Genomic DNA, 17,335 nt, shown 5'->3' on the forward strand with positions numbered 1-17,335 from the left:
AAGAATTTAACATTGTTTTACCCCCTACCCCCTGCAATGGGCAAGAAAGGAATTTTTAATAGTAATAATACCATAAAAATAAACAGTTATACAAAAATCAAGTATTTATTTATGAAGATTAGAAATAATGTACACATTAACTTTCACTTAGTGCTAAAATAATTTGACTTTTAAATTATTCCAACTGAGATTGCTACTCAGGGTTTGAAAATCCATCTCTCTCCAATAGGGTAACTGAAAATTATAAGTTTCATTTGATCTGTAATACTTGACCTGTTGTACACACAGACTAGTAACACTTTCTAGTCATTGTCTCTGGGGGAAAAAACCACACCTTATTTTGCCAGTATGGTGCTCCCTCTGACAGAGGAACAGAGTACAGGGAAACTCTAGGTTTATATTGTCCTGGGAAATCGCACAACAAATCATCAGTGTCAAAATGACAACAGTAACACAGTGTTTAACACAGATAAATTATCCCATTTTGTTTTTCTCTGTGTGGCAGGAGGGGGAAAAAAGAGCAGCCTTAACTTTTGCACAGCTTTATAATTAGAGAAGGTAGCAAAATTTGAAGTAGTAATGTCTCTGCTAGAAAGATTATGGCAGAAACTCTCCAGTTCCAAATGAATTCCATTACTCCTTTGAAAAAAAAAAATTAACTTTTTTCAATGATGTGATAAAGACCAGTTTGCCTCAATTTGCAAAAACTATTAAGATAGTTTAGATGACACTGGTTAAAAAGTGACAAATTGAAACTTCAACATGCTACCAGTTTTATTTTAAAAAATGTGAAATATTCAAACTTGGGCCACTGATACATTGTGATTATTTAAATACAGTCTAACTGGTCTACTGAAAATGAAATACAATCTTTAGTAGGGATAAATAGAATTATTTTTAGTGTGTAAGTGAAGAGCTAGAAGCAGGTATTTTCAAAACATGGTAATCCTTTTAACTCCTTACACCTAACAGCCAACAGTTAATATGGCAAGGCCTCTATTACATGATAAATCTATCTTGATTTAAAAAAAACAAACATCTTCTAGGCCATCCTCTGTATACTTTGGTTGAAATTTTTAAGATAAAGTGTAATTTCTGCAGCAGGTAACTTTAAAAATGAGGAAACACATAAAAGGAAATACATAAACATCTCATCTGAAGTATAGGCATGTTTTTCCATCTTCTTCATGCAATCAGCATGCTTTTCTTATGTCTCCCACTTTCCTGCTCCTTATTCAGTTATTACATTTTCCATTGTAACTCGCAATTCTGCTGTACAGAATCCAGACACCTACATATCACACTTCCTGAGTCAGATTTATTCATCATTATCTGTAGAGAGGGGAAAAAAAGACAAAATTTAGCAGATTCAGTAAAACTTAATAAGATAAATAGTTAAGTAAGCAACCATATATGATAAAAATTCTATTACAAAATAAGATTGAAATGAACTTTAATTTTTTTTTTTAACAGATTTCAAAACAGCACTGAAAGCACTATGCATACAAGCCTGTAAAGCAAAAAACATTACATCTTTACTGGACTAATAAACTTCTTAAGATTCTTGCATTCTATATGGCCTGTTCAACTTAAGCTGTTATCACAATGAAATCCTTTCACTACTAAGAAAGGAGAGATTACTCACCCTGTGTAGTAATTGGAGTTCTTCAAGATGTATGTCCCTATGGGTATTGCATTTCAAATGTGCACATGCCCTTGCGCCTTTGATAGGAAATTTTTGGTAGTAGTGCCCATTAAGCCAACACATGTGCCCTTCACATCCTTGTGCCCCCAAACCGAGGATATAAAGCATTGCATGGGCAAACCGGCCTCAGTTCCTTCTCTATCACAAAGCTCCACTAGGGATGATATGAATCAAAGGGGAAGGAGGAGGGGTAGTGGAGCACCACTTGGCGGACACATCTTGAAGAACTCTAGTTATTGCACAAGGTAAGTAATCGCTCCTTCTTCTATTACATCCCTATGGGTGCTCCACTTCAGATGACTCCAGTACAGTACCTCCCTAAGGAGGAGGGAGCTTCGGGGCAGAGTTCAGGACTGAAGAGACAATTGCATTGATCCTGCAGCATCTGATCTAGCAGCATTAACCAAAACCATAATGCTTGGAGAAAGTAGGTGCACATGTCCAGGTTTCAGTCCTGCAGATTTCAGCAACTGGAACATATTTGAGAAGCTACGGATGTAGACTGTCATCTTGTAGAATGAGCTATCACTCTAGGGGAAGGTTGAGCATCAGCCAACTCATACCAGGTAATATAAATATAACCAGAGATCCATCTTGAGAGACTCTGCATGGAGACTGGGGATCACTGAAATCTGTCTGCAGTTGACACAAAAAACCTAGGAGATTTTTCTAAAGTGTCTGGTTCTATCCAGGTAAAAGGCTAACAGCCTCCTCACATTTAGGGTATGGAAAGAAGTTTCTTATCTAGTCTGATGTGGCTTGGGAAAGTAACTGGAAGGTGAATGGCCTGATTAATATGAAATTCAGAAGAAACCTTAGATAAAAATGTTTTGGATGGAGTCAAAGTAACACCTTTTTGTAGAGAACTCTGTGAATAGAGGGTTTTCCATTAGAGCCCCCAGTTCCCTGACCCTAAGGGCAGAGGTGATGGCCACCAAGAAGGCTGTCTTCACAGGTAAGAAGGAGCACATAGCTAGTAACTCGAAAGGATGTTTCATGAGGCAATTAACAACAAGAATCTCTAGCTGGTGGGCTGAGATTCACTAGACCTCTCAGAAATCTCACTATGATGGGATCGATGAAGATCGAAAAACCTTCTAATGGAGAATGAAAAGCTGGAATTGCTGCTAAGTGAACCATGATGGAACTCTCAAAAAATACCAGTCTTTTCAATTCTAACAAGTAATCCAAGACTCTGGAAAGATAAGAATGGGCAGGTGAAAGCTTTCACCTATTACACCAAAGATATGTCCATTTCTGGAGGTAATTATGGCTTATAGATTCCTTTCTACTATTCATTAATACCTGTTGCACTTCTAATGAACAGGAAATCTCTAACCTTGAGAACCACTGAGAAGCCATGCAAGGAGCCGCAGAACCTCCAGGTTGGGATGAAGTGTCTGACCAGCATTCTGAGACAACAGATGGGTAAGAGGTAAGTTGGATGAGATAAGGATACCAAACCTGTCTTAGCCAAGATGGAGCAATCAAAATGATTACCATGTGGTCTTGCTTGATCTTGTTGAGAACCTTTAGAAGCAATGGTGGTGGTGGTGGTGGGTGCGCTTAAAAGGAGGCCTCCCTGTTCATGAAATGAGACTGGCATCTCCTAGAGATTAAGGCTCAAAACCTGCCCTGGAACAGAATTTGTTGCACTTCGTATTGGCTGCTGGGGCAAAAAGATGGACCTCTGGGAATCCCCAAGCTAAGAATAGTCTTTTGAGGACTTAGGTGTCTAGCTCCCATTTGTAATTTATGGAGCAATGTCTGCAGAGGTCATTCATCATGGTGTTTTTATACCGGGCAGTTGAGCTGAGATGGACTATATGGTTGGCTATGCACCAATTCCAGAGTTTTATCACTTTGGTGCAGAGAGAGGGGAATGTGTTTCTCCCTGACAATAGATATAATACATGCAGGCCATGCTATCTGTCATTATCTTGATTGAATTGGCTCTTATTAAAAGTAGAAAATGAAAATGAATATTTCTGACCCCTCTCAACTCCAGAAAGTTGATGCGGAAGAGCTGTTCTTGCAGTGACCATTTGCCCTGAATTGTGTGGGGTCCCAGCTGTGTCCCCTATCTCAAGAATAATGCATCTGATGTTATCATGACAGTAGAGCGATTTTGGATAAATGTGGCTCTGGCACGGATATTCACAGGGTCTACCCATCAGTTGAGTGACTGCAGAATCCACTGGGTAACAAATACAAGCTTGTCCAGACTGTGCTTGTTCAGTCTGTAGACCATCCAAAGCCATCACTGGAGACACCAAAGATGTAACCTGGCATGCTGAAATACAAAATACAAGCTGCTATGTGCCCCAGCAGTTGAAGACAGTTTCTTACCAACAATTGGGGAATGCACTGAAGTCTTGAGATGAGATTCTTGAGGGTGAGAAATCTGTTGGAAGGGAGACAAGCCCTGCCTGCCAACACATCCAGAAAACCTTCGATAAAATTTAGACACTGAAGTGGTATCAAAATGGACTTCTTGAGATTGACCTGGACGCCTAGGCTGCAGAATTGGGATTGTATCGCCTGTACCGCTGATAATACTTTCCGATAAGGTCTGCCTCGAACAACTAATTGCCTGGATAGGAGAAGATGATTATGTCTCCATGATGAAGGTGTACGGCTGACTGCTATAACCTTTGAGAATATCCTTGGGGCCAAGGAGAGGCCAAAAAGGAGCACCTGGTACTGGTAATCGTCATGGTTCAACAGGAAAAGAAGAAACCTCTTGTAAGAAGGTTGGAATGCCACATGAAAATGTATTCCTGTAGGCTGAAAGTCATAAACCAACCTCCAAAATCTAGAGAGGAAATTATGCCTGCAAGGGTCACAATCCTGAATTATTTTGTTTCACATATTTGTTCAGATGTCTGAGGTCTAGCATTGGTCTCCATGCTCTGTTCTTTTTGGAAACCAGAAGGTACTTTGAGTAGAATCCCTTTCCCTTGTGCTACACAGGAACCGGTTTTATGGCTCCTAAACACAGAAGAGAGGCAATCTCTTGTGTCAACAATTAATCATGAGATAGGTAGCTGAAAAGGGATGGGGTGGCGGGTAAGGGATGGAATTGAAATGAAATGGTGTAACCAGATGTTATGGTTTCCAATACCTAATTGTCCGATGTTATGTTCTCTCATGCAGCTTAAAATTGAGAAAGACGGTATCCAAAAGGGGGATTGACCGTAGGACGGAATAGCAGTAAGACCTGTTGACTAATCGGTTGAGACTCCAGTCCAAGCCATCAAAACTGGTGCTTAGAAGATGCGAATGGTGGGACGAAGTAGCTGTGGCAGAAGCTGGCTTCTTCGAATATCTATGTCTCTTGGTTGATAACTCAGGTGGCCTATGGAAGTTAGAAAAATGGTGTAGAAGAGACCTCTGAAATCTTGAGACGTGCTAAACCTTCTTTTGTTCACAGGTGTATAGATCCCGAGGGATTTGAGCATGGTCCTTAAGTCCCTCAGAGGGTGAAGAAAGTCAGTGGTAGACTTAGCAAATAGTTTGGTGGCTGTCAAAAGGAATGTCTTCAACAGTACTCTGACCCTCACTAGGGAAACCCAACAGCTGCCACCAAGATTCTCATCACATCACAGTCATGGTGGTTATGAACTGTGCTGCAGCATAAGCAGCATCTAAGGAGGCATGTCTGTAATTATATTTTTGCCAAAAGTTGACCTTCCTGATGCTCAGCTGGAAAGTGTTGAATAAGAGAATTAAACTTGTAGTTTAAATAAATCATATTTTGACATAAACAACTGGTGGTTTGCAACCTGAAACTGTAATGTGGCCGAGGAGTAGGACTTACAACCAAAGGGGTCAAGTCTCTTGTGGTCTTTGGAGTAAAGGGCAGACTTAGAATTGTATTGCCTACCTTATCCATTGATGGCCTCCACTACCAAAAGGTATAGGGCAGAAAATAAAAACTCAGAATCCTTGAGTGGGACATAGTACGTTTTAGCTGCATATTTACAAGTAGGTGGTGTGGTAACTGGAGTCTGACAGATAATCTTAGCAGGCTCTGGCAAAGTTCATTGACAGGGGCGGTCACCCACATATAGGCTGAGCTGTGCAAAACATCCAGGAGTTTATGGTTAGAATTCTGGACCTCCTCCAATGGAATCTGAAGCATATTGGCAACATATTTCATCAGCTGAAGTCATCCGCCATGGAAGGTAGTGAAGGCATGATGGCTTCATCAGGCAATGACGACAAAATATTAATAGCAGGTGTCACCTCTTTGTCAGCCCTTGCCTCCTGCTCCTCAAAAGTCTCCCCTCCCATTTGGGAAGGTGAGAGAGGAGGTTGAGAAGAATGACATTGTGTATACTCCCTTTGGGAGTGAGTAAATGCTGACCTAAACTGGAAGAGGTAAATTGCCAGAGGATCCCAACAAGGCCACTGAGGGAGGGTCCAAAGGGCATAGGGAAAGATATCAACCACTGGTCATACTCAGAGGGTAGGAGTTGAGGTCTTGTTTCTTCCATAGAGTCGGTACATATGGGCAAATTATGCCTCCTAGAATATACAGAACCCTTTACTAAAATCTGAGAGTCAGAGTCCTCCTCAACATATTCAGGGGGAGGTGAGAACAGGTGGGTGGGTGGATGTGGGGTGTGAGTGTGAGTGAGAGAGAACTGTTTGCCCTGGATGACTGAAGTGGGTGAGTAAAATGGCCTCAGTGACAGATATGGAGTTGGTGACTCAGCAGATTGTTGTACTGCAAGATGACCGGTTCGGTTAAGTAACAGAGATTCTGGCTTAGTGGAGACATGGAGGTTTTTAGCATATCTAAACTCTTTTGGCACCAGTGGTATATAGATAAGAATTAGATGATGAAGGCCACCTTCGGTACGGATGGTACAGAACCCATATGCCTGATTTGACCCAGATCTCTCTCATACTCCATTGGTACCGATGCAGAAGTACAGGATGATGGTATAGGTATCAAAGGGATAATAGTATAGGTATCAAAGGGATAATAGTCTGATAACACAAATCTCTTTCAGGCAGAACCTCTAGTAGCCTGGGTTCGGCTATTTATTTCTTCATCTCCCTCATTTCTGCTCTGATCCATATATGCTCCAGAGCTAAATAACCAACTTTACCTTTAGGAGCATATCTGTGATTAGCTACCAAAGGAATGTTCATAATATTAATAAAAAATGTTCAATGTGAGAAATCTGATAAATTTCCTTAGCTACTATTTGCTGTAAGGATTAATTTTTTTCAATATCCTTTGTGAATTTTAATTTTAATCCAAGTAATTAATGCAATATTGAGTTTAAAACTGTTTGTTTTAGAAAAAATATTATTAATGTCAGAGACTATTACAAATGAGATTATTCAGGTAGGAGAATAAAATACAGAAATAGTATGCAATTGCAGTAAAGTGTTAAGAACATTACCTTCCTGATAGGCTCCATCTGCCATCACTAAATGAAGAATCTTGGCATACAGATGTTTATATTCATTTCCCAGAATATTCTGAACTATTGTTGAACAAATATCAATATTCTCGTCTTCATCTTCATGTATTGCCTATAAGAGTAGACAATGCAAGTGGTCCAATTTAAAATTTGAAGTGATCATAAAGTGAAACAATTTACAAATTTATAAAAAGAATTGTGGATTAACACAAAACATTTATCTTTTAGGTCACATAGAATGAAATTTTCTGTATTAGCATTAATATGCTGAACAGAATACAAAGAGGAATGTTCATAAATTCTAGTCACATAACACTATGCAGCAATAAGCAACTCAAGATAGATTGATCTATTTTTCACTTAGAGCACTCCACAAACCTTTATTTTATCATAAACTTCAATGAATTTATCAAAGCCTATTTCCCGCTCCAGATTATATCTCAACTCTTCCAAATGGCTGAAGACACTGTCATATGCTTCACATTCACTGGCAATATCCCCATCACTGTTGTCTAGGAAAAGAAAATACAACAGGAGAAAATTCAAAGTTTAATCCCACTTCAGTTCTGAATATATTGCTTCCATGTACCTGAACTTTTGAAGTCCACCCAGACCTTTGAATCAAATTGAAGGCAGTTCACCTCAAGAGTGTGCCACATGCTACCACACATTCACAACAGCACTGAGACACTAATTAAAAGCAGTAATAGACCCTTTCTCCTTTGGATGGTCTGAAGAAACCATGAGGAAAGAAGGTGAATGAATGTGGCTCTGTGGAACCAATACAGTAGGAGTGATGTTATGTAGCTATCTTCTCCATACACCCCACGCTGTAGATTAACCAGCAGTAACAATTCACAACAATTCAATAAAACAGCTGTCCCAAAGCAGACATCTGACTTAATCTTGGCACTGATACAGAATTGCTGGGTAAAGTTCCACGTAACCACTCCATAAATTTCAAAGATGGGTCTAAAACACCATGGTAGGTTGCAAAAGCCTACAAAACAAGTCCTTAATCTGGCATCTAATCTTCCATCTGCAGATAGAGATTTGATATAAAGAATTATCTGTTTGGATTCCTTCTGTGCTAACGTAGGTGCTTCTCGAACCACAATAAATTTAGGTGGCTTCTGGGAAGACCCAGTCGTAATTTAGGTAACTCCCAAATTCTCACTTCACATCCTGATTTGGTAGCAAAATTAGTCCACGTGTGCCCTAGTGTGTAGGGAAGAAAAACAGATGGATTTTGCACATAGTGAAGACAAGTCATGTTTTTAAACTTGTTAGATGGTCATGGTCAACCCAAGTGGGAGCTTAGAGTGAACCACAACCAGATAAAATATATATTTTTGAAGTATTATTTGCCTGGCCTGCACAAGATAGAAATTATTATTTTAAATCCTGTTAGCCAACACATTTTAAAAACAATTTATTTTTTGAGTCGAGACATAACCTAAGAGAATTAGCGTACGAGAGATGAGCTATTAAGCATGAGTGAGCTTCCAAGCCTTATTAAGGAATTTCTTTACATTAAGGACACCAAGATAATACCTCATCTATGGAAAACCACATGCTATCTGGTCAGAAACCAACAATTCAGAGACCTTTCAACAGGAGTAGGAAACAGGAACAGCAAATGTGTCTTCACTTCCTCTATTGCTCTGTACACGTTAAGCAGCATTTTTATATACAGTAGAACCTCAGAGTTATGAACACCTCAGGAATGAAGGTTGTTCGTAACTCTGAACAAAATGTTATGGTTGTTTTCAAAAGTTTACAACTGAACACTGACTTAATACAGCTTTGAAACTTTACTATACAGAAGAAAAATGCTGCTTCCAATGAAACAAGCAGAGGATCAGTTTCCTTCCCTTTTTTTAGTAGTTTATGTTTAACACAGTACTATACTGTATTTGCTTTTTTTTTTTTTCGTCTCTGCTGCTGCCTGATTGCATACTTCCGGTTCCAAATGAGGTGTGTGGTTGACCAGTCAGTTCGTAACTCTGGTGTTCGTAACGCTGAGGTTCTACTCTAACAGATTAATAAAATGTACCCATCCACTGATTTAGGCAGAACATATACAATCTTTATCATTAAGGGATGATTTTCAAAGATGGGTACCTAATTGTCCTAAGTCTCCCCCTAAAACAACATGCATGCAACCCTTGGGTTCACTTCTGACAACACCTCAGAGATCTGTGCAACATGGTGGATGGACTTCGAGAGGAGATTTGTGTTTCCAATTTAATGTAGGGAGCACATACCTATTATTGTGCATTTTTAAAAATTGCCAATAGAAACCCGGCAGTACTGTCATAAAGATTACATTAACAAATTTTGCAAAGTAGGTAGCATTGTCTAGTAGTTAAAACCCAGAAATCTCAACTTCCAGTACCAAATTTTAATTGCCAGTTCTACCACTAACGCTTTCCATGACTGTGGTAAGTTACAGTCTTGACCAAATTACAAGCTTAATCCAGTATTGCCAACCTAAAGTGTTCAAAAATCATAAGCTTACCTTCAAATCATGACATCTTTAAAGCACTATATTATACGGGGTTTTTTTGCCCTCTGGATTTTGAGCATGTAGGAGTTGTGTTTTCAAGCTTTTCTCTGTATCATAAGGTCTAAAAAACTTTTTTTTTTCATTAAAAATGAAAGCTAAGATTCTCATGAAATAATGCCCCAGCTCCTGGAGTCATGTTAAGAAGACACCAATAGTGAGAGACTTGTGATAAAAATTCAAGAGTGTGCAACACTTAATTACCTGTAAAATGGGGATATCTATAGAGACAAGTGGGAACTAGGAGGAGAAAAGTAGTAGTAGTTTGTGAGGCTCATTTAATTTCTAGAAAAGCCTTTGAGATCTCTCATAAAAAGGTACTAATTATAAATCGAAGTATTATACTACAAGGACATCACATATCTTTGGTTTGTTGAGACGTACCCTACATCAATCCAAGAATGATAGAGATCTATACAAAAGACGGTTACTCACCGTTGTAACTGTTGTTCTTCGAGATGTGTTGCTCATATCCATTCCAGTAGGTGTGTGTGCGCCGCGTGCACGATCGTCGGAAGATTTTTACCCTAGCAACACCCGGTGGGTCGGCTGTGGAGCCCCCTAGAGTGGCGCCGTTATGGCGCTGGATATATACCCCAGCCGACCCAGCGCCCCCTCAGTTCCTTCTTGCCGGCTACTCCGACAGTGGGGAAGGGGGGCGGGTTTGGAATGGATATGAGCAACACATCTCGAAGAACAACAGTTACAACGGTGAGTAACCGTCTTTTCTTCTTCGAGTGCTTGCTCATATCCATTCCAGTAGGTGACTCCCAAGCCCCACCTAGGTGGCGGGGTCGGAGTGAGACATTGCTGTGTGCAGAACCGCTGACCCGAAAGCAGCATCGTCTCTGGATTGTTGCACCAGCGCATAGTGAGTAGCAAATGTGTGGACCGATGACCACACTGCAGCTCTACAAATGTCCTGGATCGGCACTTGAGCCAGGAAGGCAGTCGAGGAGGCCTGGGCCCTCGTGGAATGAGCAGTGGGGTGTGGCGTCGGTACACCGGCCAGGTCGTAGCAAGCACGAATGCAGGACGTAATCCAAGAGGACAGGCACTGTGAAGAGACCGGTAATCCTTTCATCCGGTCGGCCACCGCAACGAAGAGTTGCGTCGTTTTCCTAAATGGCTTTGTCCGGTCAATATAGAAAGCCAGGGCCCTGCGAACGTCCAAAGAATGTAAACGCTGGTCTTGACGAGTAGCGTGCGGTTTCGGATGGAAGACCGGGAGAAATATATCTTGGTTTACGTAGAAAGGTGACACCACCTTCGGAAGAAAGGCAGGATGGGGGCGAAGCTGCACCTTGTCCTTGTGGAACATCGTATAAGGGGGCTTGGATGTCAGCGCCCTGAGTTCCGAGACGCGTCGTGCTGAGGTGATGGCTACGAGGAAGGCTGTCTTCCAGGACAAGTACAGGAGTGAGCAGGTCGCCAATGGTTCAAACGGAGGCCCTGTGAGCCTGGAGAGGACGAGGTTGAGGTTCCACGTCGGAACCGGCTGTCGTTGCTGTGGGTACAGCCGGTCTAAGCCCTTGAGGAATCTAATGACCATCGGGTTAGAGAAGACCGAGGACGTGAGTTCTCCTGGGTGGAAAGCGGAAATAGCGGCGAGGTGAACCTTGATTGAGGATGTCGCCAAGCCTTGCTGTCTTAGGGACAGGAGGTATTCCAGTATCAAGGGGATAGGAGCCTGCGAGGGAGACGTAGCTCGTTGCTCACACCAACAGGAGAACCTATTCCACTTGGCTAAATAAGTGGTCCGCGTAGAGGGCTTTCTACTTCCCAGCAGGACCTGTTGGACAGCCTGCGAGCATTGCCGCTCTGAGCGACTCAACCATGAAGCATCCACGCTGTGAGGTGGAGCGACTGCAGGTCGGGGTGATACAGCCGGCCGTGGTCCTGAGAGATGAGATCCGGACTCAAGGGGAGCGTGATCGGTCTCTGTACTGACAGTTCCAGCAGTGTGGTGTACCAGTGCTGTCTCGGCCAAGCGGGAGCGACTAGAATTACCCGTGCATGGTCCCTGCGGATCTTGAGCAGCACCCTGTGGACCAGCGGGAATGGAGGAAAGGCGTAGAACAGATGGTCTTTCCACGTTAGAAGGAAGGCGTCCGACAGAGAGCCCGGGGCTCGCCCGTGTAGGGAGCAGAATGCCTGGCACTTCCTGTTGGCCCGAGATGCGAACAGGTCGATCTGGGGAAACCCCCACCTTTGGAAGACGGAATAGATGATGTCCGGGCGAATCGACCACTCGTGCGTCTGGAAGGACCTGCTGAGACGGTCCGCCAGCGTATTCTGGACTCCAGGCAGGAATGACGCCGTGAGATGAATCGAGTGGGCGATGCAGAAGTCCCACAGGCGAATGGCCTCTTGGCATAGGGGAGATGAGCGAGCTCCGCCTTGCTTGTTGATGTAAAACATGGCCGTGGTGTTGTCGTTGAGAATCAGCACGCAACGGCCCTGTAGGAAGTTGAGGAAAGCCTGGCAAGCCAGGCGCACCGCCATCAGCTCTCGGACGTTGATGTGCAGGGCTAGTTGGGACGCGGACCACAGGCCTTGGGTATGGTGCTCCCCCAGGTGAGCGCCCCAGCCTAGAGATGAAGCGTCCGTAACTAGGTGGAGGGAGGGCTGTGGGGCGTGAAAGGGCACTCCTGCACAGACCGCAGTGCGATCCGTCCACCAGGCGAGAGAGGCCAAGACCGAGGCCGGAACCGTGACCACCATGTTCAGGTCGTCTCGATGAGGATGGTAGACCGATGACACCCAAGCCTGCAGTGGGCGAAGTCGCAGTCTGGCGTGCCTGGTTACGTATGTACACGAGGCCATGTGGCCCAAAAGGACAAGGCATGTTCTTATGGTGGTAATTGGAAAGGCCCTGAGTCCTTGAATGACGCTTGAGATGGTATGAAATCGGCTGTCTGGCAGGATGGCTCGGGCACGTCTGGAGTCCAGGATTGCTCCAATGAACTCTATCCTCTGAGTTGGTACTAGAGTGGACTTCTCTCTGTTGAGTAGAATGCCCAGCTCGTGGAAGGTGTGTGTCACTATGCGGACATGAGCCTGCACTTGGTCTCTGGTGCGGCCGCGTACCAGCCAGTCGTCCAAGTACGGGAACAGCTGTATCCCTTGTCGACGAAGGAAGGCCGCGACGACTGCCAGACACTTTGTGAACACCCTGGGAGCCGAGGACAAGCCGAAGGGAAGGACTGCGAATTGGTAGTGCACGCTGTTTACCACAAATCGCAGGAAACGTCTGTGGGGCGGATAAATTGCTATGTGGAAATAAGCGTCCTTCATGTCGAGGGCGGCGAACCAGTCTCCAGGATCCAGTGAAGGGATGATGGTCCCCAATGACACCATGCGGAACTTCAACTTTACTATGAATCTGTTGAGTCCGCGCAAGTCTAAGATGGGCCGTAGACCCCCTTTTGCCTTGGGTATCAGGAAGTAGCGGGAGTAAAACCCCCTGCCCCTTAGCTCCGATGGAACCTCCTCTATGGCCCCCATAGCGAGGAGCCCAAAAACCTCCTGTGTAAGGAGTTGCTCGTGAGAAGGGTCCCTGAAGAGGGACGGGGAGGGGAAGTGGGAGGGGGGGGCGAGGAAAACTGGAGGGCGTATCCCCTCTCCACCGTGCGAAGGACCCAACGGTCCGAGGTTATACGGGACCAAGCATGGTGGAAGCGGGAGAGGCGATCCCGGAAGGGGGGAGTTGGATCCTGGGTACCGGTCGTGGTGCCGTCCTCGACTGCACCTTCAAAAGGTTTGCCTAGGCCCTGAAGGTGGTCTAGGCTGGCCCTGGTTCTGACCGGGTTGAGGGCCGGTCGACCTTCGCCTACCACCTCGACCCCGCCTCCTAGCAAAGTCCTGTCTTGGACGAGGCGGGGGAGGGTAGAACCGCTGAGGCTGGGGCCTGAAGGGTCTGCGCTGAGGCCCTGGGACATGCATCCCCAGGGAGCGCATCATTGTCCGAGAATCTTTAAGATTTTGGAGCCTCGAGTCTGTTTTCTCCGAAAAGAGGCCCTGGCCCTCAAACGGTAGGTCCTGCAGGGTCTGCTGCAGTTCAGGTGGCAAGCCTGACACCTGGAGCCAGGAGATTCGGCGCATTGCTATCCCCGACGCCAGGGTCCTAGCGGCCGAGTCCGCTATATCAAGGGACGCCTGCAGGGAGGTGCATGCCACCCGCTTGCCCTCCTCTACCAAGGCCCCGAACTCTTCCCTCGATTCCTGGGGAACCAGCTCTCTAAATTTCCCCATCGAGGACCACATATTAAATCCGTAGCGGCTCAGGAGCGCCTGCTGGTTCGCTGCCCGCAGTTGCAGTCCGCCAGCCGAATAGACCTTGCGTCCGAACAAATCGAAGCGCTTAGCGTCCTTCGATTTGGGCGCAGCAGCCTGCTGGCCATGGCGCTCCCGTGCATTGACTGATGAAACCACCAGTGAGCACGGTTGGGGGTGAGTGTACAAGTACTCATGTTCCTTGGAGGGCACAAAGTACTTCCTCTCAACCCCTCTGGCCGTGGGCGGAATAGAGGCCGGGGTTTGCCAGATGGTGGTGGCGTTCGCCTGGATAGTGCGGATCAGCGGTAATGCCACCCTGGATGGAGCATCCGCTGAAATGATCTGCACGATGGGATCATGGACCTCCGCAATCTCCTCCACCTGGAGGTCCATATTGCGAGCCATGCGGCGCAGCAGGTCCTGGTGAGCCCGAAGGTCTATAGGAGGCGGCCCAATGGCGGATGTGCCCGCTACGGCCTCATCAGGCGAGGACGAGGAGGATGCCCCCGGTGGCAAGGGGTCCAATGGTTGGTCCTGCTCCAGGTGTTCCTGGAGTTGGGCATCGCCTGCCCCCAGGTCCAGGGCCTCTGCTGGTGCGGGCACTGGCGCCTCCACGTCCCTTGGAGGAGGGCGGGAGATGGTGGACTCTGGGGCCCTAGGCTCCGAACGGCCCGAGCGGGAGGCAGATAACGGAGCTCCTTGTGCCTGATGGTAGGCCCAAGGAGTCCAGAAGGACCAATGCGCAGGCCCTTGCATAGGGTCGTCGGTCTCCTGCAGGTGGCCGGCCTCCACTGCCTCAGATGATCGCGACGCCGATCTCGACGGCCACGGCGGTGCCGAACCCGACGCCGTCGGTACCGGATGGTACGGTGCCGACCGGTGCCGGACGTAAGGCGATCTGCCCCTGTGCGGTGCCGGAGAGCGGTGCCGGGATCTGGATCGGTGCCGGTAGTCCCTCCGGTGCCGGGATCCCGATCTGGAACGGGACGACGATCTGGAGGAGGTGTGGTACCGGGAGCGGCCTCTCGAGCCCGAGTGGCGCTCATACCGGTGCCGGGAGCTGCGTCTCGAGCCCGATCGGTGCCGGTCGTCGCGACGGTGCCGGGATGTTGAACGGCGCCGCGAAGAGGATCTGGGCCGCGAGTACGACCGGTGCCGAGGTGATATTCGGCGCCGGGACTCAGAGCGGCGTCGGGACCTGCTCCGGGATCTGGAGCGGTGCCGAGAGACTCGTGCTGGCGACGGTGGGCGCACCAGGGCAGGCTTTCCTCTGGACTGCAGCACGCGTGGAGCCACCGGTGCCGGGAGTTGTGACGGCGCCGGCTCCGTGAGGGCGATCAGGTCTCTCGCCGTAGCGAAGGTCTCCGGGGTGGAAGGGAGACAAGGTTCCACCACCAGCCTTGGTGGTGAAACAGTCCGCACCGGACTCAACGGCCTCGGTGCCGGAGTCGACGGTGTGGCCGCCTGTCTTTGGCGGTCCAACTGCGGACGCGGCTCTACCCCCGGCACCGGGGGAGCCGGTATCTTCGCGGCAGCAACGTCCCGCGCCTTGCCGGCCTTCTTATGGCCCGGAGAAAGGGATCGGCGCCGAGGTTCTTTAGGCGGGCGCGGTGCCGACGTCGGTCGGTGCCGAGCAGTCTTTTCCGCCGCACCGGTTGGGCCCGCCGGGGCGCTGCGCACCGAAGCGCTCGGTGCCGGGACAGGGCGCGCCGAGGGAGGATCCGGACTCAGAGCCGCCTCCATCAGGAGCTGACGGAGTCTAAAGTCCCGCTCCTTTCTTGTCCTTGGCTTGAAGGCCTTGCAGATAGGGCACTTATCTGCTGGATGAGCCTCTCCAAGGCACTTCAAGCAGGAACTATGCGGGTCGCTGGTTGGCATATGCTTCCCGCAGGACGCGCACGGCTTAAAGCCAGGAGCCTTGGGCATGGGCCCGGCTGTGCGCCGGGGGAGAAAAGGGGAAAAACACCCCCTAAACCCCCGATAACAATATACAACTATATATATACACTATACACTAACTAACTAACTAACTTGAATAACTATCTATATAACTAACTATAACAACAACAACAAGAAGCTAGGGAGTGTGGAGATCAGCTAAGCCGCGCTCCACAGTTCCAACGACCGTCAGGGGCGGTAAGAAGGAACTGAGGGGGCGCTGGGTCGGCTGGGGTATATATCCAGCGCCATAACGGCGCCACTCTAGGGGGCTCCACAGCCGACCCACCGGGTGTTGCTAGGGTAAAAATCTTCCGACGATCGTGCACGCGGCGCGCACACACCTACTGGAATGGATATGAGCAAGCACTCGAAGAAGAACCTCATTTCTTGAATACTGTTATGCTTTTACACTTACATAAAGTATACTATATTCCCACACAACGTAGAACTCATTAAAATTCATTAATTTATTCTGACCACTTTCTAAATTTTCATGTTTGCCTTTTTAAGCAGTACTAAAATATTCTGCTTTTAACCAGAATTTTAGAACCTAAAGTGTAAGATTAAGACTTTAGCACAGCATTTTATGCTGCTAACATCACATCCTAAAAGCAGCAAGGTAATGGGATTTTCTGAAACTAACTAAATCATATTTTCAGTTCCACTGCATTAATAGATATTTCTAGTAATGGCAAGGTTGAAAAATCTCATGTCTCTTGTATGCTTTATCCTAATGCAGCTTCTCATTTACTCCAGTCACACCAGCTAATATTCCCTGTTCACATTTATGTGACACAATCATACACAGTAGGTGGGAAAAGATTATATGAGCAGTACATAGTCTTGGACCTTTCCTGAAGGTAACAGTTCTAGATAACAAAGTTACTTCATACTCATTTGTAATCACTGTCCACCGAAGACTAAACATTTCCCTTCAACACTGGTTATATGCTATGACCCTAAATAAAATCTAATCATAATATGATTTTTCCAAGTTTTGCAATAAAATTAAGCTTAATTCTGTATAATGTCTTTTATACAGACTGTATGCTAAAGCCCTTCATAGAATTGTTACTGAATTCTGTATTTATATCACTAAGATCAGTAAGAGAAATTACAAGTAACAAAGTTTATACCTGACTGCCATTCTTCATTAAGTACACTTTCACTGCTGGGGTTGTTGTCATCCTCATCATCCAGCTCTGTACCATTTGTTATGCGTGCTGCAGTATCTGCCTTTAAGGTTGACAACTCCTCTTCACTGAATTCCTCACTAGGCTGCTCCCTAAGTAACTGTTCCATCGAGGCCTGAAGCGCCCGCAAGTCTGTATCTGCCTCACCAAATGTACTGGGAGAAGAGAAATATACACAAATAATATATAAAGGTAACACCATCCAGACAGT

The 17,335-nt window shown here is 46.2% G+C and overlaps 1 protein-coding gene across 1 annotated transcript in view; it reads right to left on the bottom strand.

The window, feature by feature from the left end:
• Nucleotides 1-461: 461 nt before the first annotated feature.
• Nucleotides 462-17,335, bottom strand: part of NEK1 (NIMA related kinase 1) — a 138,149-nt gene continuing 121,275 nt past the window's right edge. The window contains exons 31-34 of the mRNA XM_029910695.1: nt 17,068-17,279; nt 7,525-7,658; nt 7,126-7,258; nt 462-1,332 (exon numbers count right to left, since the gene is read on the bottom strand). Of these exons, the coding sequence (XP_029766555.1) occupies nt 1,319-1,332; nt 7,126-7,258; nt 7,525-7,658; nt 17,068-17,279 (493 nt within the window). The 3' untranslated portion in view covers nt 462-1,318. The remainder of the gene's footprint in view (nt 1,333-7,125; nt 7,259-7,524; nt 7,659-17,067; nt 17,280-17,335) is intronic.

Source organism: Terrapene carolina, unplaced genomic scaffold (assembly GCF_002925995.2).
Source record: "Terrapene carolina triunguis isolate 2854851 unplaced genomic scaffold, T_m_triunguis-2.0 Scaffold66, whole genome shotgun sequence".
Classification (NCBI taxonomy): Eukaryota; Metazoa; Chordata; order Testudines; family Emydidae; genus Terrapene; species Terrapene triunguis.